At 49.4% G+C, this 22,012-nt stretch overlaps 1 protein-coding gene across 2 annotated transcripts in view; it reads left to right on the top strand.

Moving 5' to 3' along the window:
- The first annotated feature begins 15,384 nt into the window (after positions 1 to 15,384).
- YWHAG (tyrosine 3-monooxygenase/tryptophan 5-monooxygenase activation protein gamma) overlaps positions 15,385 to 22,012 on the top strand; it is a 30,388-nt gene continuing 23,760 nt past the window's right edge. Inside the window, exon 1 of one of the 2 annotated variants that reach the window (XM_080830336.1) lies at positions 15,385 to 15,703. In XM_080830336.1, the coding sequence (XP_080686462.1) occupies positions 15,617 to 15,703 (87 nt within the window). In that variant the 5' untranslated portion in view covers positions 15,385 to 15,616. The remainder of the gene's footprint in view (positions 15,704 to 22,012) is intronic. The other variant, XM_080830337.1, reaches the window with a different exon arrangement.

Raw genomic sequence — 22,012 nt, 5'->3', positions numbered from 1 at the left:
TGGAGAAATATCTATTCAAGGCCTTTGCCCATTTTTCAATCGGGTTCTTGCTCATTTTTACGCAGAACTGTCTAGCTATCCTGTCTACCGCCTAGCCTTCAGGACTAGTTTTCCAATATAGTCCTTTTCGTTCTGCTAATCAAAGCTGGCTCTCCTAATTGAAATTTTGCTGCCTCCCATGAATCTATGTCATTTTTCCTCATTTCACGTTCACAACCTGAAAATCCTTCTGGTTTTACACACAAGTATTTAGGGGTTGGCCAAGGTCACAAACCTGATTAACCAGGGTTAGGGATCTACACCCAGAGCAAACTCCCCAAAGCCCCACGCTGTTCCTACTAACTAGCTGGTCCTATTGTATCTCACGACCGCTCAGCATCCTTCTCTTTTGCGCAAAGAAAAGCAACTATGGACAGAGAAGGGTCTGGACTTTCTCTAGGCCACATAGGGTGATCCGTCAAGCCCATGAAGGGACTCCCATCTCAGACCAGGGATCCTCACCCAAGCCCCACCCGCTTAGTGTTTGGACTCGGAGAGAGTGCCAAGGCTCGGCCCTTCCGGCCCAGTCGGGTCGCGTCTTCCTGCTGAGTCACCGCCACGACGCGGGGCGGGGCGCGGTGGACCGCGGAGGGGAGGCGGGTAAGATCCCGCCCCGCGTGGGAACTGAAGCCCCACCCCTAGCCCCGCGGTTGCCTCCCGATTGGACAGACTGGGAACGGCCCAGCCAATCACAGCAAGCTGCGGAGTGCCGGTGGGACGCAGCCGAAGGCGAAGGAAACGACCCCACCTCCCCAGGAATCGGCCCCTCCCGGGCGCGCCCCGCGGGGCTTTTGGGAGCGTCCTGGGCCGGATCACTGAAGGGGTGGGGCTGGCCGGAACCTGGGCGGGGAGCCCCGGAGCAGCCCACACCCGGACGGAAAGGAACGCTCGGAAAGGGCCTGCAGGAGGTTGGGGTGAAGACGACCTTTTCTAGTCTGTGCAGCCATTCGCAGTTTAGAGGAGTGGCCCACCAATCGGGCGGGCTGGGGTCTCTACCCTTGTTTTCGGAGGGGAGGGTTGACCCACCCCAGCAAAGGGATGGGGTTGCTGGGTCCCACTGAGGATGTGGTCCCTGGTGGCCCTCAGCGTTTCTGAGATGTAGGCAAGTCAGGGAAGGTGGTCTCTGGCTCTTAGTGGTTTCTCAAAGTCAAGGCCGGGTAATCAGCTCGGTCTCTGACACTAGCCTCTGCTCCTAGTGTGACTTGGTCTGCTTGACCTTACTTTCAAAGATTCCGTGCAGTCTTTCTTCCCTTCAGCTCGCTCAGCTACTCATCAAATATTCTGAGACCCTTCCTTGTGCCATGCAGGGATGAAAAGGTCCATTGCTGGGCTACCAGGTCCATGCCCTGGTCGAGTTTATATTCCAGGCGGGAGACAGAGGAAAAGTTCCATCAAAGCCTGATGAGCATTGCAATGGGACTGAACAGTGTTAAGTTAGGGGCAGGTTGTAGGGGCCCCTAATTTATACTGGGACGAGAGCCCAGGGACTGCTTTGAGAAGAAAGGAACTTTTAAGGAGAGGAAAAGGAACCTGGCTTTATTGGAATGGGAAGAAAATCGGATGATTAGAATTAGAGGTTCAACCCAGATGGTGGGTTTAGAAGGGAGGAGAGCCTTGTAGGTCATTAACGATTATGGAGATTATCCTGAGGGCACTGGGAAGCTAACTATTGGGTTATAAGGGAGAAACTTAATAAGATCTGAATTTTACAGAGATCGCTCTGGGCATCCTGTGGAGAAGAGAGAGCTAGTAAGATAATAAGATAGAAGCAGCGAGACCAGTTGGAGACTGATGGATTAATGGAGGGGAAGTGAGGGTGGTCTGGACTTTGGTGAAAGTGGTAGATGGTGAGTCCAGGGGAAGCAGGGGGCTTTAATGCTTCCTCGGGCCCCACTCATTCATTCTGTCATTCAGAAAATATTCTGAACCACTCTGAGCCAGAGATGATGCCCAGTCTCCCAGGGAAAGGGGCTGCTGTCTGATCCTCTCAGGGTAGAAGGCAAGGGGTGATGTCTGCAGAGGGGCTGGTTCAGAGCTCTCTGTGACCCCACAACTCCACAGTATTTGGACATTGATGTGGGGATTCCTATGCATTCCAACCCTCACCAGGCTTTGACTCCCCTCTGCTGTCAGCCGGGAATTATTATTCCTACCTAGCAGATGGAGAAACTTATGCTCAGAAAGGGGACTGCCCTGACCAAGGTCACTCACCTTGAACTAGAGGCAGACTTGGGAACTGGGTATCTGGGTTCCCATGGCTTCTCTCCTCACTGTAGTCTGGCTACCCACATTTGGGGTGTTTCAGGCTCAGAGACTCCCTTCACATCGTCAGATAGAGGGGCGCCTGCTCCCTGCCTCTCTGAGCCCAGCTCCAGCCCCAAGATTGCTATATTATTAGCAACAGCCCATGGCTGCACAGAGCTGTAGAGCCTCTAGCTTGCCAGAAGACTTAACGTGCAATATTTCATTTGATCATCTGGCCACACTGGGAAGTGAAGATTATTATCCCCACTTTACAAGTGAAAAGATTGAGGTTTAAAGACAGTAATTATTACGCATCATTGAACTCCACTGGGGTTCAAATACATGGAAGTACGGATGCATTGAACTCTCACCCCTTGCTAGGAGTACTGGACTCATAGAAAGCAAAGATGAATGGGATATGGGCTCTGCCCCCAGAGAGGAGACCCATCTATAGGGATAGAAAGCATATACATTCCTAGACCTTGTATAAGACCCCAGCGTGCAGGTGCTTAGAGAAGTGTTGTGGGCTCAGAGGAGGAAAAAGGCATCAATCCTAGTAGAAGTTCTGGGAAGACTTTTGGAAGAGGGAACATTTAAGCTGGGGTTTGGATAGGTGGGGAGAGGACGATGGGTTCCTCTATGTCCTCTTCCTGCATCCTGGACTCATCACACCTACCAGATTTCCTGTGCCTAGTAGACATTCAACATTTGAGTGAATGAAGGAGTAACTGTATGGTGGAGAGGCTGAATGAGGCCAGTTTGCAGGTGACCTAGGTGATCAGGAGTGTCTCTTGCAGCCCCGCCGCTGAGGGCTACTGTCTGGAGCATGCCCTGTGGATAGTTAGGACAGAACCATGAAACCTGCCCTTATCTCCCTGTTGCAGCAGGCTTTGGCACTCAGCATAAGGTAGGAGGTAGGGGGCGCTGGATAGAGGAGCCCTTAATTGATGAGATCTTGACCATCTGTGCAGCTCTGGGACCTGGGGTCACAACCACCCTCAGCCCAAACCGCTTGGCCAGATTTTTGGAACTGTCCCCTTCTGTTCCTGGCTCTCCTAGTGAGCCAGGAACAGAAGGCAGCTGTTACCCCCAAGTTCTTGTTGGCCCTAAAGGACCCCTGTGATGCCCCAGGTTACCCAGATCCCTTGTCTCTGTGGGGCAGAATCCCTGAGGACTGTGGTCGTGGTTCTCATTTTAGAAATGGGACTGAAGACTGCGGGGGACCCAGTGGCCGGGGAAACCTCTCAGCTGGCGAGGGGCAGAGTGGTGTGGGGGTGGGGTGGGGGGTGGTCTTTGTCCCCAAAGCGGTGCCCTCCCCTACCCTCCTGCTGCCCTTGAGGAAGCCCTGAGGGCACGCTCCTCAGTCTGCCTGTGGGGAAACAGGGTCAGCTGCCTGGGATTTCTGGGGCACACGCTGTGCAGGTGAAGAGACAGCCCAGCTGCCCGGCTGCCCGGCCCGGCCCGGCGGCCTCTACCTTCCCAAAGCAGCCATCCATCTTCCGCTGATTGGGTCCAGCCCAGTAGCTTCCCGGATGAGCCGTGGGCGCCCGGCCAGCCTGCTCAGCACCTTCTCTCCCCGTCTCTGTCTCAGGCAGTCTGTCTTCTTGTCTGTCCCTCTGTCGACTCCTCGTCTCTCTCCTTCTCTCTGTCTTTCTCTCTGGGGCTTTGTCTCTGCCGCCGTGTGTCTGCCTGTCAATATCATTTCTCATCTCCTGTTTTTTGTTTTTGGTTTTTTTGGTGAGCCTCAGGACCTCCTCCTGCCAGCTCGGCTCCTTGCAAACGCCTTGGGCAAGTCCCCTTCCCTGGGGCTGAGGCCTGGCCACTAGCTCTGTGACTCATCCCTTTGCTCAAACAGCCCGTTCCTGGGTGGCATTCCTGAGGCCTGTGGCCTGGTTGCAGTTCGCCTTTTCCTGCCTCCTTCTGGAAGGTTCCAGCATCCACGGGATGCAGCATCTTGCACCAGAGCCTCCTGGGGGAACCTCCTTAACCTCCTGGACCTCAGCCCTAGCCATGTGCACTCCCCAGAATTTTCTGCAGCCCTTGCGAGACCTCTGGGAATGACAACACTCCACTCTCTCGATCCTGACACCTCCCCTTCCCTGCTCCCCTTAGTGTCCCCGAGGCCTCCAGCCCCTGACTCCCTTCTGGCCTCTGTTTCCCTTACCTAGCCCAGTCCTTGGCCCATCTGGACACTCACTCCTCTGATATATTGGGCTCCCTGTCCCTCACACCCTTGGCCATAGCTGACCACTGCCTGCTTTGGGCGATCTGACCTTCACCTTCTCAGCTCAGACTTACACTGCAAGAGCTGCAGGAGAAAAACCACAGGGCTGTGCAGACTGGGGCCCTTGTGCCCGTGGCTTCTAGATCCAGCCGGTCCTCAAAGGGCTGGCCTTTCCACCTCACTCCCCCGTCCTCTCCAGACACTTCCTCAAACCTTCAGCCTGTTCTCCAGCTTCCTCCCCTCCTCCTCTCATGACTCAGCAAATGACTTCAGCTTCTTCTCTGAGAAAGAGGTTCCCAGGAACCTCCCTGCTTTTCCCTGGGAGGCCCCTCCACCCACCTGCCCTCCCCCCCTCCTTCGGGTCTCCTGCCCTCCCCCACCTCAACTCATCCACCTGTCCCTTCCAGTCCCCTCCTCTTCCCACCACTCTCCCCAGCCTCTCCTCCCAGCATTTAAACAACCCTCAGCCTCCTTCCCACAAATAAAACCCTCCCTCTGCCTGAGCCACCAGCAATACCAGCTTCTCTCTCCTTCATCTAACCATTAAATTACGGATGAAAGCAGTCAGCTCCAGATTTTTATTCTTTAACCCCTACCCCTTGCTATCTGAAATGGCTCTTTTTTTTTTTTTTAAAGTTTTTATTTATTTATTTGACTGATCACAAGTAGGCAGAGAGGCAGGCAGAGAGAGAGAAGGGAGGAAGCAGGCTCCCCGCTGAGCAGAGAGCTCGATCCCAGGATCTCGAGATCATGACCTGAGCCGAAGGCAGAGGCCTTAACCCACTGAGCCACCCAGGCGCCCCTCTGAAATGGCTCTGAAATGCCTAGGTCAACAAGGGTGCCCTAACTCAAGAGAAGACCTTCTTTTCTTGTCTTCGCATGAGTTTTCTGCAGGCTTCTGGCCCCATGGATACCAGGAATTGAGCACCCTGGACATCCCAGATTGGATGATCACATTGAAAGGTCCCCCAACGATAGGTCCATGATCAAAGGAGCGAGACTGATACAAAGCAGAGGTCAAGCAAAGCTTTATTTTGCGCCAAGCATCGAGAATCAAACCGCCTCTTACAGAGAGGGCGACCCCTCCCTGCCTTGCCGACTAACTTTTAAAGGGCAAGGGCCATGTGGTTGAGCCTGGCCACACACAGGTGGCCAATGAAATTGCAACACACAGAGAAACCTGCACGGTCATGCTAGGTCACACACCGGTGGCCAATTGAATTACAATTCACCCCATAGTAGCTATTTGAACTAGTCTATCATCTTGGTCAGAATTGGTGCCCAAAAGGCACCCAAAAGGCAGGGCCCACACTCCTTGGTAGCTAGGGAGACAGTATGGGCCCCCCACTGATTGGATATCTCCACCTGGCCCGACTCATCCCCGCATCCGGGCTCTGTTATCTCCACCTGACCTGACCCGCCCTTGTATTTGGGCTCTGTTACCTGGGACTGGTCGACCATATTACACTAGTTTCCCGGGCTTGCTTTTAACTAAGTCCCCTGGGGGGAAGCATGGTCAGTTTAAGTTTTACTGCATAAACAACAAAATGGCTGTTTAATCCGATATGGAATTGCTCTGGCTAAATAGGCCCTTACAACATCATTCTGTGATCCCTGAGACACAGGGACCCTGGCTTTCCTGGTGCTCCCTCCAGGTCTCCTCCTGAGCCCATCTGCATGGGCCAAACCCTTCAAATTTCTGTTTCCATGCCCCAGAACCTGGCCATCTCATTTGGATATTCTTTCTTTTTTTTTTTCTTTCTTTTTATTAAATTTTAAATCTTATTAATGTTTTATATCTAAATTCCAGTATAGTTAGCATATACTGTTATGTTAATTTCAGGTGTACAATATAGTCATTCAACAATCCTGTACTTGGATAGCATTGCGTACTTGTCACTTCCCAACAGAACCCATCATCTTTCCCTTAAACCTGCTCTACGTAGCAGAATCGGACCCTCCCTATCCACCCACCTTCCTCGGAGTCATGCTGGGCATCTCCTCCTGCAGCCACTACTACTGCCCTAACCCGAGCCACCTCCTCTCATAGGGGCTATTACAGGAACCCCCCCAATTGGGGGCCTTCTTCCCATCCAATCCATCCTCTATCCCAGCTGCCAGAGTGTCTGTGTTCCCAAATGCAAATCTGACCCATCTCAGCCTCACTTAAAACCCCTCTTGGCAGGGCGCCTGGGTGGCTCAGTCATTGGGCGTCTTGACTTCGGTTCAGGTCGTGATCCTGGGGTCCTGGGATCGAGCCCCACATCAGGCTCCCTGCTTGGTGGGAAGCCTGCTTCTCCCTCTCCCACTCGCCCTGCCTGTGTTCCCTCTCTCACTGTCTCTCTGTCAAATAACTAAAAATTTAAAACAAAACAAAACAAAAAAACCCCCTCTTGCCTGAAGAATCTGAAAGGCAGCATCTGATCCATTCTGAGATTCCCAACCTTGGTCCCTCTTGGCCCCTTTTTCTTTATCCTCCCCTCCCCGGCACCCCGGAAAGCCCCATGATATCATAAATAGCCAGGAAAGCCCCATGATCTCATGGGGTGCTTCTGAATTGCCCAGGATCACCTGAGTTCAGATCATTTTAGAGAAGGTAATGAAATGTAAAGGTTGTAGTATTAAGCCAAGTGGCTCGTGTTGGGCAGATGTGTCATTGGTTCCTCATTTTACAAAGGAGGGAGAAGACTTCCAGAGAAGAGAAGTAATTTGTTTAAGGTTATTCAGCAAGTCATGTGTGGAGCCGGGGTCCTCCGTGGTCTGTTCGCCATCCCAGGGCTTGACTCCAGCCTGGTTGGCCTCAGCCTCAGACCGTGCACCTGGAAACTGCTGTCCCTCCTTCTCCAGAAGGGCTTTCGATCTGCTTCACCCTCCATCCCACTCTCATGAGTGAGCAGGTAGCTCGCTTCCTGCCTCTGTTAGAAATAAACCCAGCTGGGGCGCCTGGGTGGCTCAGTGGGTTAAAGCCGCTGCCTTTGGCTCCGGTCATGATCTCAGGGTCCTGGAATCGAGCCCCGCATCAGGCTCTCTGCTCAGCAGGGAGCCTGCTTCCTCCCTTCTCTCTCTCCCTGCCTACTTGTGATCTGTCTGTCAAATAAATAAATAAAAATCTTTAAAAAAAATTTAAAAAAAATTAATAAATCCAGCTGTGTGTGGGGAGTCAGACTGCTTTCACTGGCTCCCCACACACAGGAGGGAAATAAAAAGAAAAAAAAAAGAAAGAAAGAAATCTCCGCTGACAGTGATGCTTCTGGGCGGTCGATGAGGAGGGAGACACATGGAACTCCCTTACGCCCCAGCCTCTCCACTTACTAGCTGTCTTACCTGGACAGGTTCCTTTCCTTCTGTGTGTCTTGGATTCGCCATCTGTACTATGGCTTCTCTCCTAGCTATAGGCACGGGGGAGCAAGCTCTCCTGGTTTTTTTCTCCCTTACTGGCCTTTTAAAAAAAAATTTTGCCTACTCTCTCCATTGTCTAGTAATACTGATTTGATGCTGGTGATTACGACTGTTACACTGTTGATTTTATGGATTTTGGTGTGTTCCTTTTTTTTTTTTTTTAAGATTTTATTTATTTATTTATTTGTCAGAGAGAGAGAGAGAGAGGGAGCACAAGCAGGCAGAGTGGCAGGCGGAGGCAGAGGGAGAAGGAAGCTCCCCGCTGAGCAAGGAGCCCAACGTTGGGACTCAATCCCAGGACATGACCTGGGGTCATGACCTGAGCCAAAAGCAGTGGCTTAACCGACTGAGCCACCCAGGCATCCCTCCCTTACTGGCCTTTCCCTGCCATCTGAGTGTTGGAAACTCAGGTGAGGACTTTATGGCAGGAGCCCTGATTAGAGACCACCCCCCCCCCCCGCCCAAGACCCCCAGAGCTAGGCTGCTGACACAGCTGATGTGGGGAGCGGCTGCCCTGGGCTCTGACAGCAAACTTCAGCTTGTGATGAAGCGCTCTTAGGCCTCGTATAATGCTCTGGCCCATGGGACGTCTGTACTGCCAGGCCTGGCCGTCCAGCTCCTGGGCCATCTCTCCATTCCCATCATGCATCAGACACTACGGCTGCAGAAAACACATGCTCAAACCTACTCTCCACGCCCGGGGCAACTGTCTTGGTGTGGAAACAGTTGGGCTTCACATGTTGTGGCCTTAAACATGCATGGCATTTGGGAGAAGGGTTCTCCTTTTCCTTGTAATGCTGGGAGGCAGAATGAGGGAGGATGGGCAGATGCTCTGGGAACAGGGGTGCTGTCCCACAGAGGGAAGGGGACCTCAGGGAAACAATGAATGGTCTGGGGCTGCCACCCAGGAGATGGGGTGCTGCAGAAGGGGTCCTCCTCCTGGATGAACAGGGGTCCTTTTCTGCTGTCCCTTCGAATCACAAACCCCAAACTCCAGGAACACAACGAGGAAGCATGGTTGGCTCTGAAGCCTAGAATAGGCCCTATGTTCCTGAGTTGTCTTGGCTCACTCAAGGCTTGGCATGGGGGGAGTGCCTCTGGCCCCTGCCCATCCCCAGGCTCAGAGCGAGGAGTTGCTGCAGAGTATCTGTCCCTTGGTGCAGCCTGGGCTCCTGTCTGCCTGCTGTGTCAGCACCAGCGTTCCTATTACATGACCAAGTGGGATTTGCACTCTGGAAACATCAGTGCCGGGCTGACTCGGCAGAACGGCCAACACGAGAAAATGCCAATTCCCACACCCCTTCTAGCCAGCTCTCAGAAGGCCTCATGGCCGCTCCACTTCCTTCTTAGAAAACCCAGCCTGGTCTCCTTCCAAGTCACCAGGGCCTTTTAAGGTCACCCCGGCAGACCCCCGGTGGTGGAAAGAAACCCCCAGGAGCACACAGCTTCTCAGACCCCACCGCTGGAGATCCTGACCCGCCATGTCTAGGCTGCACCTGGGACTCTGCATTCTAGACACATCCCCGCAGGTATTGGGAAGCAGTGATGCCCAGGCAGGTGGAGAACCACTGCTCAGCGTCACCAGGGAGTGGCTGGTCCCCCAACCCTGCTTATCTGCTGGTCCTTGACCCCTGATTCCTGTGCCACCCCCTCCAGACGCTGCTCCTGTCATCACCATACCATCCCAGCTGCTGGAGAAATTGCTTCCTGGAAATAAGCAGGAACTGGTGGGCTCTCTGAAGCTAGCAGTCCTCCAAAGACAAAAGAGTCACCTCACTCCGTGTCATCGATGGGCAGGCTGCCACCAAGCCCATCCCTGTCGGTCTCCCATGATCCTGTGCCCTCTGTCAGAGTTGCAGACATCAAAACATTGCTTCAGACCCCTCTACCAAGTCAAAGAATTCATCTGTGTCACTGTCCATTTCAGTGAGCAGGATGGAGGTTTCCCATGAAGATTCAGTGGGGGAACCCCAAAGTCCTGATTGGTGAAGCATTTGGTCCAAGTTCACACAGCTGAGTTTTGGCAGAAGATTCTAGCTCAGGCTCCTCTGCTTTGGAATGCCCATCCCTTGAGAATGGCACAGTTTCTCTCTTTGAGATAATGGCACCTTTTTTTTTTTTTTAACCATTTTTACCATGGACAGTTCCTTGGTATGGTACATTTTGAAGTTGGTTCTTTTTAGGGGAATGCAAAACTTAAAATGTAAAAATATATTAGTGTTGCCTCGCTGGCTTCATCAGTAGAGCATGTGACTCTTGATCTCGGGGTTGTAAGTTCGAGCCCCGCACTGGGTGCAGAGATTACTTAAAAAAAAAAAAAAACTTAAAAATAAAATGTAAAGGGGTGCCTGGGTGGCTCAGTAGGTTAAAGCCTCTGCCTTCGACTCAGGTCATGATCCCAGGGTCCTGGGATTGAGTCCCGCATCGGGCTTTCTGCTCAGTGGGGAACCTGCTTCCTCCACTCTCCCTGCCTGCTTCTCTGCCTACTTGTGATCTCTGTTTGTCAAATAAATAAATAAAATCTTTTAAAAAAGTAAAATAAAATGTAAAGATATATTAGAGTTTTCAAGCTCTCCCTCTTTCCAGCTCAATCAGTTTTAGGGGATTTGAGAGTTAAGCCCTAGATCAGAGAAGCTGTTTTGGTAAGGAGTGCTCAGCCCCAGAGAGTCAGAATAGAGCATTTCCACTGGTAGTGAGCTCCCTGTCAACAGGCCCTTCTTTGAAATCCTGTGTAGACGCTTCTTCAAAATGATCCTTTCTGGCTGTGGCCCTGTTTGTTCTAGGACTGTTTACAGTTCTACTTTCCTGAGTTTTTGCCGCAGTTTGGTTGTGACTGCTTATTTCGGGGTAGAACTTTTTGAATCCTCCTCAAGAGGTAAGACCATCACCAGGCCACTCCTTTCTTGAAGTTGAGAGTCATTTTCATTGAACCAGACTTCTCTGAACACCTGCACCATGCGAGGCTTGGAGCTCAGAGGTGACTCAGAAGGATCTCTTTGAGGAATCCATTTGTAAGACCTCAGGAAATGAGAGATTCATATAGATAGAAGTGTAATAAGGAGATTCAGACCCCTGGCTGGAAGTGCGTAGCATAGGTTGGGGCCCCAAGGAGGAGCCCTCAGTTCAACTTAAAGTGTCTGATTCTGATTCAGAAAGATAGGAGGTAACAGTAGAATGGGGATTGGGGGAGGAGTTTCCAGCAGAAGGAAAAAAAAAAGAAAGAAATCTCACCATTTGCAACTAGATGGAACTAGAGGGTATTACGCTAAGCGAAATAAGTCAATCCAAGAAAGACAATTACCATTTGATCTCACTGATACGTGGAATTTAAGAAACAGAACAGACGATCATCAGGGAAGAGAGGAAAAAATAAAACAAGATGAAACCAAAGAGGGAGACAAACCCTAAGAGACTCTAAGTCGTAGGAAACAAACTGTGGGTTGCTGGAGGGGAGGGAGGTGGCGGGATGGGGTAACTGGGTGATGGACAGTAAGGAGGGCACGGGATATAACGAGCACTGGGTATTATATAAGACTGATGATGAATCACTGACCTCTACCTCTGAAACCAATAATACATTATATGCTAATTAATTGAATTTAAATTTTTAAAAAATGAAAGGAAGGAAGGAAGGAAGGAAAGGCCCAGAGCTACAGCGTCTGGGTGGCTCCGTGGGTTGGGCGTCCACCTCTTGATTTCTGCTCAGGTCATGATCTTGGGGTCGTAGAATCAAGCCCCATGTCAGGCTCTGTGCTCAGCATGGAGCCTGCTTGAGATTCTCTCCCTCTCCCTCTGCCCCTCCCACTCCTGCTATAAATAAATAAGTAAATAAATAAATAAATAAAATCTTTTAAAAAAGGAAAGAAAAGCCCCAGAGTTGGAAGAGGGTGCTGCACGGCCGGGGAATGCCAGTCGAGTGTCCTGTGAGAGATGCAGCTAGAGGGGCAGACGGGGAGCCCTTAGGAAAGGCCTTTAACCCCAGGCTATGGACCAGGGACTTAGGGCCATATGCAGTGGGAATGGCACGTATGGTGGAGTCAAGGCCAGGAAAGGAGAAGTTGGGATGTATATGCGGAAAGATCTTTCAGATCTTTTACTGGGGCGGCTGGGCAGGCGCGGAAGCAGGAAGGGCTGCTGCCACAGGCTAGAAGATCTTAAGAAGCATCCAATTCTTTTCTTTTACAGATACACTGTCTCAGGCCCAGAGAGGTAAAGTGACTCGCTCAAGGTCACCCAGCAAGATCAATAGCAAAGTCACGCGTCAACATGTGGGTCCTGCCTCCCAGCCTGGGCTTCTTTCGCTGCCCTATTCTCCTTAGGAAGGTGGGCAACCCACGAAGATTTCCCTGTTGTCCCTGGCCTCTGAATCCGTTATGTGCTCTGCCCCTACCACAGCCCAGTCGCCTAGAAGAGTGTCGTGGAAGTGTTCCCAGAGGACAGGGTGGGGAGTACTGCTTGCATCAGAATATGCTGCTGCTGCTACTTGCCTCCCCTCCAATCAGGGAGCTTTCTAGCCACAGGAGGAAGCCAGGATCCAGGGGATGGGGCTGCAGTGATTTATGACTGCACAGAAACAGCAGGACACTAATGTCTTTGGCTGGCCTGCTCGTCTGCCAGCTCAGGCAGAGAGCGTGCATCTAAAGGTCATGTCCTCCAGTACTGGAGATGGCGCGGAGGGTGAGCTGTCCAGGGTGCCCGCCCTTTATCAGGTCTATTATCAGAGGGCAAGGGCCCCTCCTTCCCAAGCAGATCCCAAAGGGTAGATTCCCCCTAGCCTGGGCAGGGAGTCTAGAAGATCTGCCTGGGTTTGAATTCAGACTCTCAGTCACTGGTGTGCGAAGCTTGGCTGGTCACACAGCCTTTCTGTGTCTCGGCTTCCTGGTCTCCAGAACAGGGATGATTCTGAGCCGCTCAACCCTTGGGACTGAATCATCTCCCAGTTCTGCGGGTACCGACTCCCTGTTTCCACAGCTAAAGAGGAGGAACACGCTGAATCTAGAACAATGACTTGTCACAGCTGGGTGGGGCACTTGGTGCTTATTTTGTTTGATTTCTCACTTCAAAGTTGGAGAAATTAAAACCCTGAGAAGGGACGGGTTTTGCACACAGAGCTGGGGGCTAGGCAGAAGCCAGGAAGCTAGTTTTCCACCTCCCTGCTCCAGGTTTTTTGTGGGTTTTGTTTTGTTTGTTTGTTTTCAGCAGTGGAGAAAGGAGCCGGAATATTAAGCCATTTGCTCTGTGTTATGCCGCCTCTGAAGCCGTCCTCTAAACAGCCAGGGGCTGCGGGGCTGCTGCAGCTTTAAGCTTAGAGTCTTAAAAAAATCAAAAAGGAAAGGAGGGCAGGGCCAGCTCTCCCCTGCACCATTGGAGGGAAGCTTTGATGTGGAGACTGCAGATGTCATTCCTCTTTGGCTTTGGAACATCCTTTTCTTCGCATCTGCTTTATTTTTCCCAAACAGATTTGGCCTGGATTTTTAAAATGGTGATGATTTGTAATGCACATTGGACTGGTGGAGGGAGGAAATGAGGTGGAGAGGTTAGAGAGGCAGCCTGAAATGTACCAGGAAGTTCCTAAGATTTTGTGTCTGGGGCCCGAATCATTGACACTTACAATGCACGGGAGGACGAGCGGGGTTGGCTAATCAGGGCTCATTGCCACGGACCTGTGATGCCCAGGCCGGAATGGCTCAGGCCCGGCCTTCAGGGAGGAAGAGAGGAAGAGGAATGACTTGGCCAACACTCATGTAAGAGACAGAAGGAAGTGGGAGGGTTTATTCACCAGCAGGCCTGTATTTTGCTGGGTGTTTGTAATAAGGGAAGAGGGGTTAGATCCCATGGTGGTGGTGGGGAGAACAATTTCCTCCCTAGAGCCTCTCCTCCGCTGAGTCCATCTCCTCCACTTCTGCCAGAGCAGGGTCCCTGAAGTGCATGCATTCCATAATTCATTTATTTCATATGTTCTACATATTTACTGTGTGCCAGGTGCTGTGCTAAGCTCCGAGAAGGCAATGGTGATGAACACAGATGCAAATCTCATCATTTTCTGCCCCTCATTAAAATCTCTCCACGGGTTTCCTATTTATTTCAGGATAAAGTCTTCACTCCCTTGCCTGCCATTCAGGGCTCCTTCATGTTCTGGCTCCTGACTCCATCCCCGGTCCCACTACCCATCACTTAAGGCAACAAACACATTGGATTCTTCGCCTAATGATAAATAAATGCTTCAGGGAGAAACCAGCCTCTGAGTCCTGCTGCCTGTACCGCCTTCATGCTCTCAAATGCTACACATCCTTTCAGAGACTCCTTCGTTCTAGATTCTCATACACAACACTGCCTATCCTGTATTTTTTTTTTAAACTCCTTATCACTTCCTAACACACTCTACATACCTATCCTTATATCACCTATTTTTGGGGGGTGGGGTGTAAGGATTTTTTGTTTTGTTCCTCGCTCTCCCCCCATTGCTTAGAACAGGGCTTGGAACACAGTAGGTGCTCAACAGATAATTGCTGAAAAAAATTAAGCAAATAAAATGTACTGTCAAAACTGCGGGTGTGTGAGCTACATGGGATGTGGAAAAGGGAAGCATATCAGCAAGAATTTGTCAGCCTGACCTCTGTGTGTATAAGTCCTAGGTGGGGAGGGGAAGGGTTGGTTAACCCTCAGATACGACCTCACGTTAAGCATGCAGTAGGCTCTCAGCAACAGAATTGAATCCTGACACCCCACCCTGGAGAGGAAGGAGCTCCCCAGGGGTCAGCCTGCGGACAGCTGCATCCTTTCTGTAAATCAACCAGAATGCCTGGCCAGTATTTGTCCTTCCCTGTTTTCACCCCTTCAGGTCCACGAACCTCAACGTGGGTATGGGGCAACAGAACCTTGTGGGGGAAGGTGACAGTTTAGCTCCCAATATTAAGCTCCTTAATTCAATGCATCCCGCAGCGGGGCACTACCCCGGCCTGCGGCTACTTTATCTCAGAGACTGGGGCCAGGGCTGTCCTGGCCCCCTCCCCTCGTAATTTCCCGGAGAATATGGGGCGGGGCCGTGAATCAGCACTCGCTCGGACTGATGCAGCCTTAGTCCCCGCCAGGGGTCCCTAGTGGCCGCGGAATTAGAACCCCCCCCCACAACTTCGCCACCGCTCACGCGCTATGACCACTGGGAGTTGTAGTCCCGACCGCCCCTTTGTCCTTGATTTCTCCAACGTATCACCCCACGGCTGGGTGAACTACAACTCCCAAGGGCCCACGCGCTGGGCCTGACAGGGCGGAGGTGTGAGGGGGTAGTTTGGGGGGTAGTCTGGGGAAGCTGGGGCGCAGGAATCGGGGCGAAGTGAAGAACGGGGAGCACTGGCAGGGGGTCGGGGGAAGACGGGGACGCCCAGAAAGGGGCCGCGAGCTCATTTGGGGAGGGGAAGCCCGAGAAGCGGAAGGGCCGGGGCGGGGCCGGGGCGGGGCCGGTTGCGTCACGCGGCGTGGGCGGGGCCGCAGGGGGTTGTCCGCCCGCGGCACGCACAGCAGCCGCAGCCGCCTCGCGCCCGGTCCCGCGGTCGCAGCTCGAGCCATAGTCTCCGCGCCGCCGTCGTCGCCTCAGCTGCTCGCTTCGTGGGTCGGCCCCTCCGGCACACGGGCTCCAGCCGCGCCGCAGCCGCCCTCCGAGCCCTTCAGGTCGCCCCGGTCTCCTCACCCGTCCCGACCCAGCCCGCGAAGATGGTGGACCGCGAGCAACTGGTGCAGAAAGCCCGGCTGGCCGAGCAGGCGGAGCGCTACGACGACATGGCCGCGGCCATGAAGAACGTGAGTTTCTCCTCCCCTCCCCCCGCCTCGCCCCAGTCCCTTCGCAGACACCGGTCTTCGCGTGGACGGCCCGGGGACTAGTCGCCAGTCGCGACTGCAGCGTTGACCGCCCCTCCCCACCCACTCGCGGGGCTGGGGAGGGCCCCGACAGCGATAGGGACTCGAGCTGTGACGCGGCCTCTCCTCGAGCGTCCCCCAGGGCCGGCGGCGCTGCCTCGTAGGCCCTCCCCGGGCTCGGGCTGGAGCGGGATCTTGCAGGGCTGGTCTCGGGAGCGGGGTCCCTGGCCCCGTGTCTCCGGGTCCGCTGGGGACCTGAGCGGGGGCCGTGAACATCCTTTGTGCCCCACTTCCCCTCCTCCCAGCCTGGGCGTGGGGGCGGGGGACCGCATGGATGCGGTTCCTCTTTCTCTCCCCGGTGTCTGGGCGGCGCCTTTCCCATTCACTCATCAGGTCTCCGGGTTTTCTAATACTGCCCCCCCCCACCCCTCAGATCTTCCCCACTGCCTCTCCTGATGGATCCTTTAGAACCTATCCAGGAAAAATGTAGGCTGTCCTGAAACCCTGGGCTCAGTGGTGCCAAACCGAAACCTCCTTGCTGCTCTCACGTTTTTCTTAACAAAAGGCTCCTCTTTCTCTATACCCCAAAGCAAGTCCTCTTGCTTTTAGGCAAGGGGAACGTATGTCTCGCCAGCTTTTTCATTGATCGTTCACAACATGCCCTCTCCATTTCCCCCTAATTTTTCTTGTATTTAAAAGGGTAGGTAATTGTCTTTAAAATAAAGGTTATGCATTTAGCCGACTGGTTCAATTTGTGACACATGCGGTTTCTTTTTTAAATATAGGCACACATCTGTTGAAATTCCTATAAGTTGAAAAAATATTCTCTCTGATCTGATGTTGCAAACAAAGCAGTGGTGGGAGGCAGTATCAAGTCATTCTAGAAGATTCTGCATTTGTCATATTGCAGAGAGCCTAGACTGGGTGGAGGCTGGGAGGAGTTATTTTAAAAGAGGAAAAAGTCTTTTTTTTTTTTTTTTTTAATTTGTTGTAGGTATAGCTGAGGCTTTTTTTTTTTTTTTAATAAGAAAAGCTAGCGCATCCTCATACTGATGAAAAGAGAATGCTGATCGCCAGTTGTCGCATTTTGTCTGGGATTCAGATCCTTGCCTGTATTGCACCATTTTGTCAGTAACACTACATTTTCCTGATGGGCTGTCAAGGAATTTGATATTGGAGGAGGGGGCAAGTATTGAGCATTATTATGAAATACAGAGAATTATCTAATGAATGATTTAGGTTTCCCACTATCTTAGCATTTAACTTCCTGCCTTATGTAACAAAGGTTTTTGAAAATGCATCTCCGGCGTGAAGTGGATTCAGGAGTGTATCTTCTTGGCATGTTAAATCTTTCTAATGAAGCAGTGTTAAGGTTAATTCTTAAATAATTTTGCTGTTTCATTAAAGATAACCGTGCTGATGCTTTTTTGTTTAAGCCAGCTGCCTTAACGAGAACGATTTTTCTCATTAAGGAAGAGCCCTGATTCTGAAATTGGGAGTATTGCTCTATTAATGTATTGCTCCAGATGCTATCTTTTAAAACATTTTTAAAGCTCAGCTGGTAACTTCTGCTTTTAATAGGTAACAGTATTGGAAATATGTTTAGTTCATGTTAGACTCTTCTAATTTTTCCATATTTCTAGTTTCACAGGAAAGTGAGTGACCTCGCACCTATATCCATAGCAACCCAGTGATGTCACACACAATGACACAGAGGCTGCAATGCACCTAAGGGCTGGTAGGGAGTATGCAAATGGCATTTGTCCAAGGTAATGCAGAAATTAGCAGATAAGCAGGTGGAATTGAGCACTTCATCTTACTCACCAGATAGGAGGTGGCCCCCAAAATAATGATTTAATTTACCTTTAGGCATGCAAATCAGTGACCTCTAGATAGGCCTGTTCATTTTCCAATTTCTAGTTTACTTAGGAGAGTATAAGACACATTTGTATTTTAAAACATTTTTTCATTGTTAAAAATTGAACAGTAACAAATATAATATATAACATAATATAAAAATATCGATTTTAAACAAGAATGTCTTCTGATCATAGTGCTGGGTGGGCCGTATGCTTGGGTTTATTGCAGAGTATTAACTTGGCAGGTTTTAATAAAAGCCTTAAAAAATTATGACTTCCTTGATCATTTTCAGTAATGTGAGAGAGTGAGAATTCGTTACAAAACACTTTTAGATTGAGATTTGGGAAAGTTCTCTTTTACCATAGTTACTTCTGCTTCTTGTCAGAATATGGAGGAAAGAACAGTTTGTAAAATAAAGCAGACCTTTTTTCAAATCTGTTTACTGTGACTGAGGAAGTATGCTTACCTCTGACCCTCCTTTTCCTCATCTGTAAAATAGGTCAATATCTACTTGAAAAACTTGTGAGGATTAAATAAGGAAAGTAGTAGTGCTCAAAAATAGTAACTATTTGTAAAACTTTGTTTCTTCCTGTGTTTATAAAAGTCATCTCATCCTGGAGAATTTGGAAAGTACAGAAAGATACAAATAAAATACTCCGTCCTGTCACTTAAGTGAATACCTAAGGCTGAAATCATCCTGATGATAGGGAGCTTAAATTTATTATTACCAGAATAATTTCATTAAATGTATTCTGGTAATAATACTGTTGGGACTTGTGCATTGTGGTACTTGTGTGTAGGTGACAAGGATGGGGAATAGCATGCAGTGTTTTGAGGAAAGAAGGGGGAAGTTTAGAGTTGTGGGGTTTTTTTGTTTTTTTTTTTAAAGTTAATTTTTTTTTTTAAAGTAATCTCTACACACAGTGCCAGGCTTGAACTAACCACCCAGAGCTCAAGAGTCACATGCTCTTTACATGCGGAGTCAGTCACGCACCCGAGAAGTTTAGTTTTTTAAGAGAAACCTGTAGTCTTCCATTTAAGGGGGGAGTGAACACCTAGATGTTTCTTGCGTTGTCCTTTGGATTCTAATAGCCTCTCCAGAAGTTAATAAGCTAAGTAGGCTACTGGTACTTGCCTCAGGAGGGAGAAAAGGTTCTGGGCTACTCATCTTTTTAAAGTGGCTGGACTGGGGGGCACTGGCTGCAGAAGGCTATCTTAATTATATAAAAAAGTCTTCTTGGAATCAGTATAGTTGAAAATTCTTGCTATCTTGGGCTTTCTGCTCAGCAGGGAGTCTGCTTCCTCCTCTCTCTCTGACTGCCTCTCTGCCTACTTGTGATCTCTGTCTGTCAAATAAATAAATAAAATCTTTAAAAAAAAATTCTTGTTATCTTAAATATTTTCTTTTTCCTACTGGCTCTTCCAGGAGGCTGGATCAATAGCCATTATCACTAATGGAGTAAGGACACCTCTGCGGACTTAGGTGGAGTCCTGCCAGCCATTATTCTAAGTCATGTGGTCTCAATTGTTCTCTTTGAAAACAATACAGATAACAGTTGGCTTTTTATGCAGTATTCTTTGCAATAACTGAAATGACATATTAAATGCTTTTTGTAATTATTTTTAAAAAGCTTCCTATGTATCTTTTGAATTACATCAAGATAAAAGGTGTTGCTAAATGTAGATCCTAATTTTTTTATTTTTTTATTTGACAGAGATCACAAGTAGGCAGAGAGGCAGACGGGGGGGGGGGGCGGGGAAGCAGGCTCCCTGCCGAGCAGAGAGCCCGATGAGGGGCTCAATCCCAGGACCCTGAGATCATGACCTGAGCCGAAGGCAGAGGCTTTAACCCACTGAGCTACCCAGGCGCCCCAATGTATATCCTTATTACGTAGCTTTGGATTAATAGCAGACCATGGGGAGAATTTCATCCCCTAGTACCTTTGGGAAGCCTTATTTATTAAGCCAAACTCTAAATTATTAAAAACTAGAGAAAATTATGTTGTTTTTACCGAGGTAAAAGTCACGTAATAAAACTAACCGTTCTCCTAGTGTACAGTTTGGTAACATTTAGCATGTTCACAATGTTGTGCAACCGTCATCTCTAGTTGAAAAAAATGAGAAAATGATATTTCTAAAAAGGGATGATGGTTTGGCTGTAGCTGGCTGGATTTCAAACCATTACTGATTCAGGAATGTGTCAATAATGAAGTAACCACAGCAGCTCACAGCCAATGGTAATTGGCACCCTTTTGTCTTTGTTTTCTGACATTTGAACCTTTTTAGCATAAATTGAAAAAAAAAACAGACTATTTTAGCTAGGCTTATATTTCTGTTTAAGAAGTTACAGAGATTTAAAACCATTTGATGTTCCCCCAGATTAATGGGAACAATTTATCTGAAATCAGAACAAACTATTAACTGTTTGGAGATTATGGAAATGTTGCTGTGTTCTTACCATGACTCATTTTCCACCCCAATGCTGACTTGGTTATAAATGCTTCACTGCTGTGTGGCAGCGGCCCCCTGATGAACACTGTACAGCACGGAGAGGGTGAGCTATTCAAACACGGATGCTAAAGAGATGGGAATCCCCTATGTATGATGTTCTGTCCATCGTTTGGGGGCTTCTGAGGCTGCCAAGAGCGTCTCTCCCTTTATCACCAGCCTTCACCCTTTTATCTGGCGCAGCATCTGATTATTCCTGTATTGCTGTCCGATTCCATGGGATGTGGAAGGAAAGCACAGACCATTTTATAGGTTTAATGGTCAAAGGGGGGAAAATCACATATAGATTAGATCACTGTCCTTTGTCTTTTTTGCTTAAGTAAACTCTGCCCGATGTGGGGCTTGACCTCAGGACTCCCTATCATCTGAGCCAGCCAGTTGCCCCTTTTGTCTTATTTTCTAAGTTGTATTTCTTAGTGCTTGAGCAGATATTTAAGACTCATGGGCAGTTCTGCTTGTTTCTGTAGATTGAAAAGGCTGCCAGTATCTGCTGCCTTACATTCTTTCCTTTCATAATCATTTCCCTATCGTTTTCTCCAAATTCTATTCCAGATATCAAATCAGATTTGGGTTCACTACCACCATATCATCTTACTTTAAATTGGCACTTGGTAGAGATCCTTGAATTTTGATTTTACTCATTTATTAATTTGAGTAAAAAAAACAGTTCCATGAAACGTGATCAGTAGACGTTCCCAAAGAGAGCTTCAGTTTTAAGGTAAATGGTTAAAGAATTGGTTTGGTGCCATGATTTTGCAGCAACAATAATAGTGAAATCTTAAGGACTTCGCATGGGTCTTTTTTTCCCCTTCCTTTCTAAAGCACTAGTGAAGTCTAAGCCACATTGGCATCAGTTTTTCACCTGTAAGGGCGTGTCCCACAGGGCGATTTTTCTTTACCCAAGTTGAATACTGTTCGTGACTGCATAGCCTTAGTTGGGTTGTGAGTAGGTAAATGGAAATGAGCGTGTTCTCACATATGTACATTTTTTTAAAAAATTTTTTTATCTTATTTATTTTTATTTTTAAAGATTATTTATTTATTTATTTGATAGACAGAGATCACAGATAGGCAGAGAGGCAGGCAGAGAGAGAGGAAGGGAAGCAGGCTTCCTGCTGAGCAGAGCCCCATGTGGGGCTCGATCCCAGGACCCTGGGATCATGACCTGAGCCGAAGGCAGAGGCTTTAACCCACTGAGCCACCCAGGCGCCCCTACTTTTTTTTTTTTTTTAAAGATTTTATTTGTTTATTTGACAAGAGATCACAAGTAGGCAGAGAGAGGGGGGGAGGCAGGCTCTCTTACGAGCAGAGAGCCTGATGCGGGGCTCGATCCCAGGACCCTGGGATCATGACCTGAGCTGAAAGCAGAGGCTTTAACTCACTGAGCCACCCAGGCGCCCCCGTACATTTTTTTTTAAACACGAGATTTAGAAAGTAAATTTCCAGGTAAACTCATCAATCTCATCCTCTTAATCTTTGGAGCAAGGTCTTATTTTTGGAGAGATCGGAAGCCGGACTGAGTAGGACTGAAGTACAGGGTCAGCTCTCTCCTCTGAATTCTGTTACTAGAGCAGGGGTGTCAGAGCTGGGAATAGGACAGTGACAGCAGTGGGCAGCTGCACGAGTAATGACAGGAGCTCAAGAAGAATCCCTTAGCCCCCCCTCCCCCCACAGCCCAGTGTGCGGAGCAGCTGCAGCAGCAGAGAGAAGGGTAAGAGGTAACCAGAGGAAGGCTTTTAAAGATGCAGGTTTGTTTTGAGGAGATAGGTCGTTTCAATTTGGGGGGCTTTCTGAAAGGAATTCTTGATACAACACTTGAGCCTACCATATTTAAATAACCCGGATCTAGGCAACAGCGGTCTCCGGTGCCAAGTAGTTCAAGGA

The sequence above is a fragment of the Martes martes genome, assembly GCF_963455335.1.
Source record: "Martes martes genome assembly, chromosome: 18".
NCBI lineage: Eukaryota > Metazoa > Chordata > Mammalia > Carnivora > Mustelidae > Martes > Martes martes.
The sequence above is the reverse complement of the archived record's forward strand: the minus strand, read 5'-3'. Positions and strand labels throughout refer to the sequence as shown.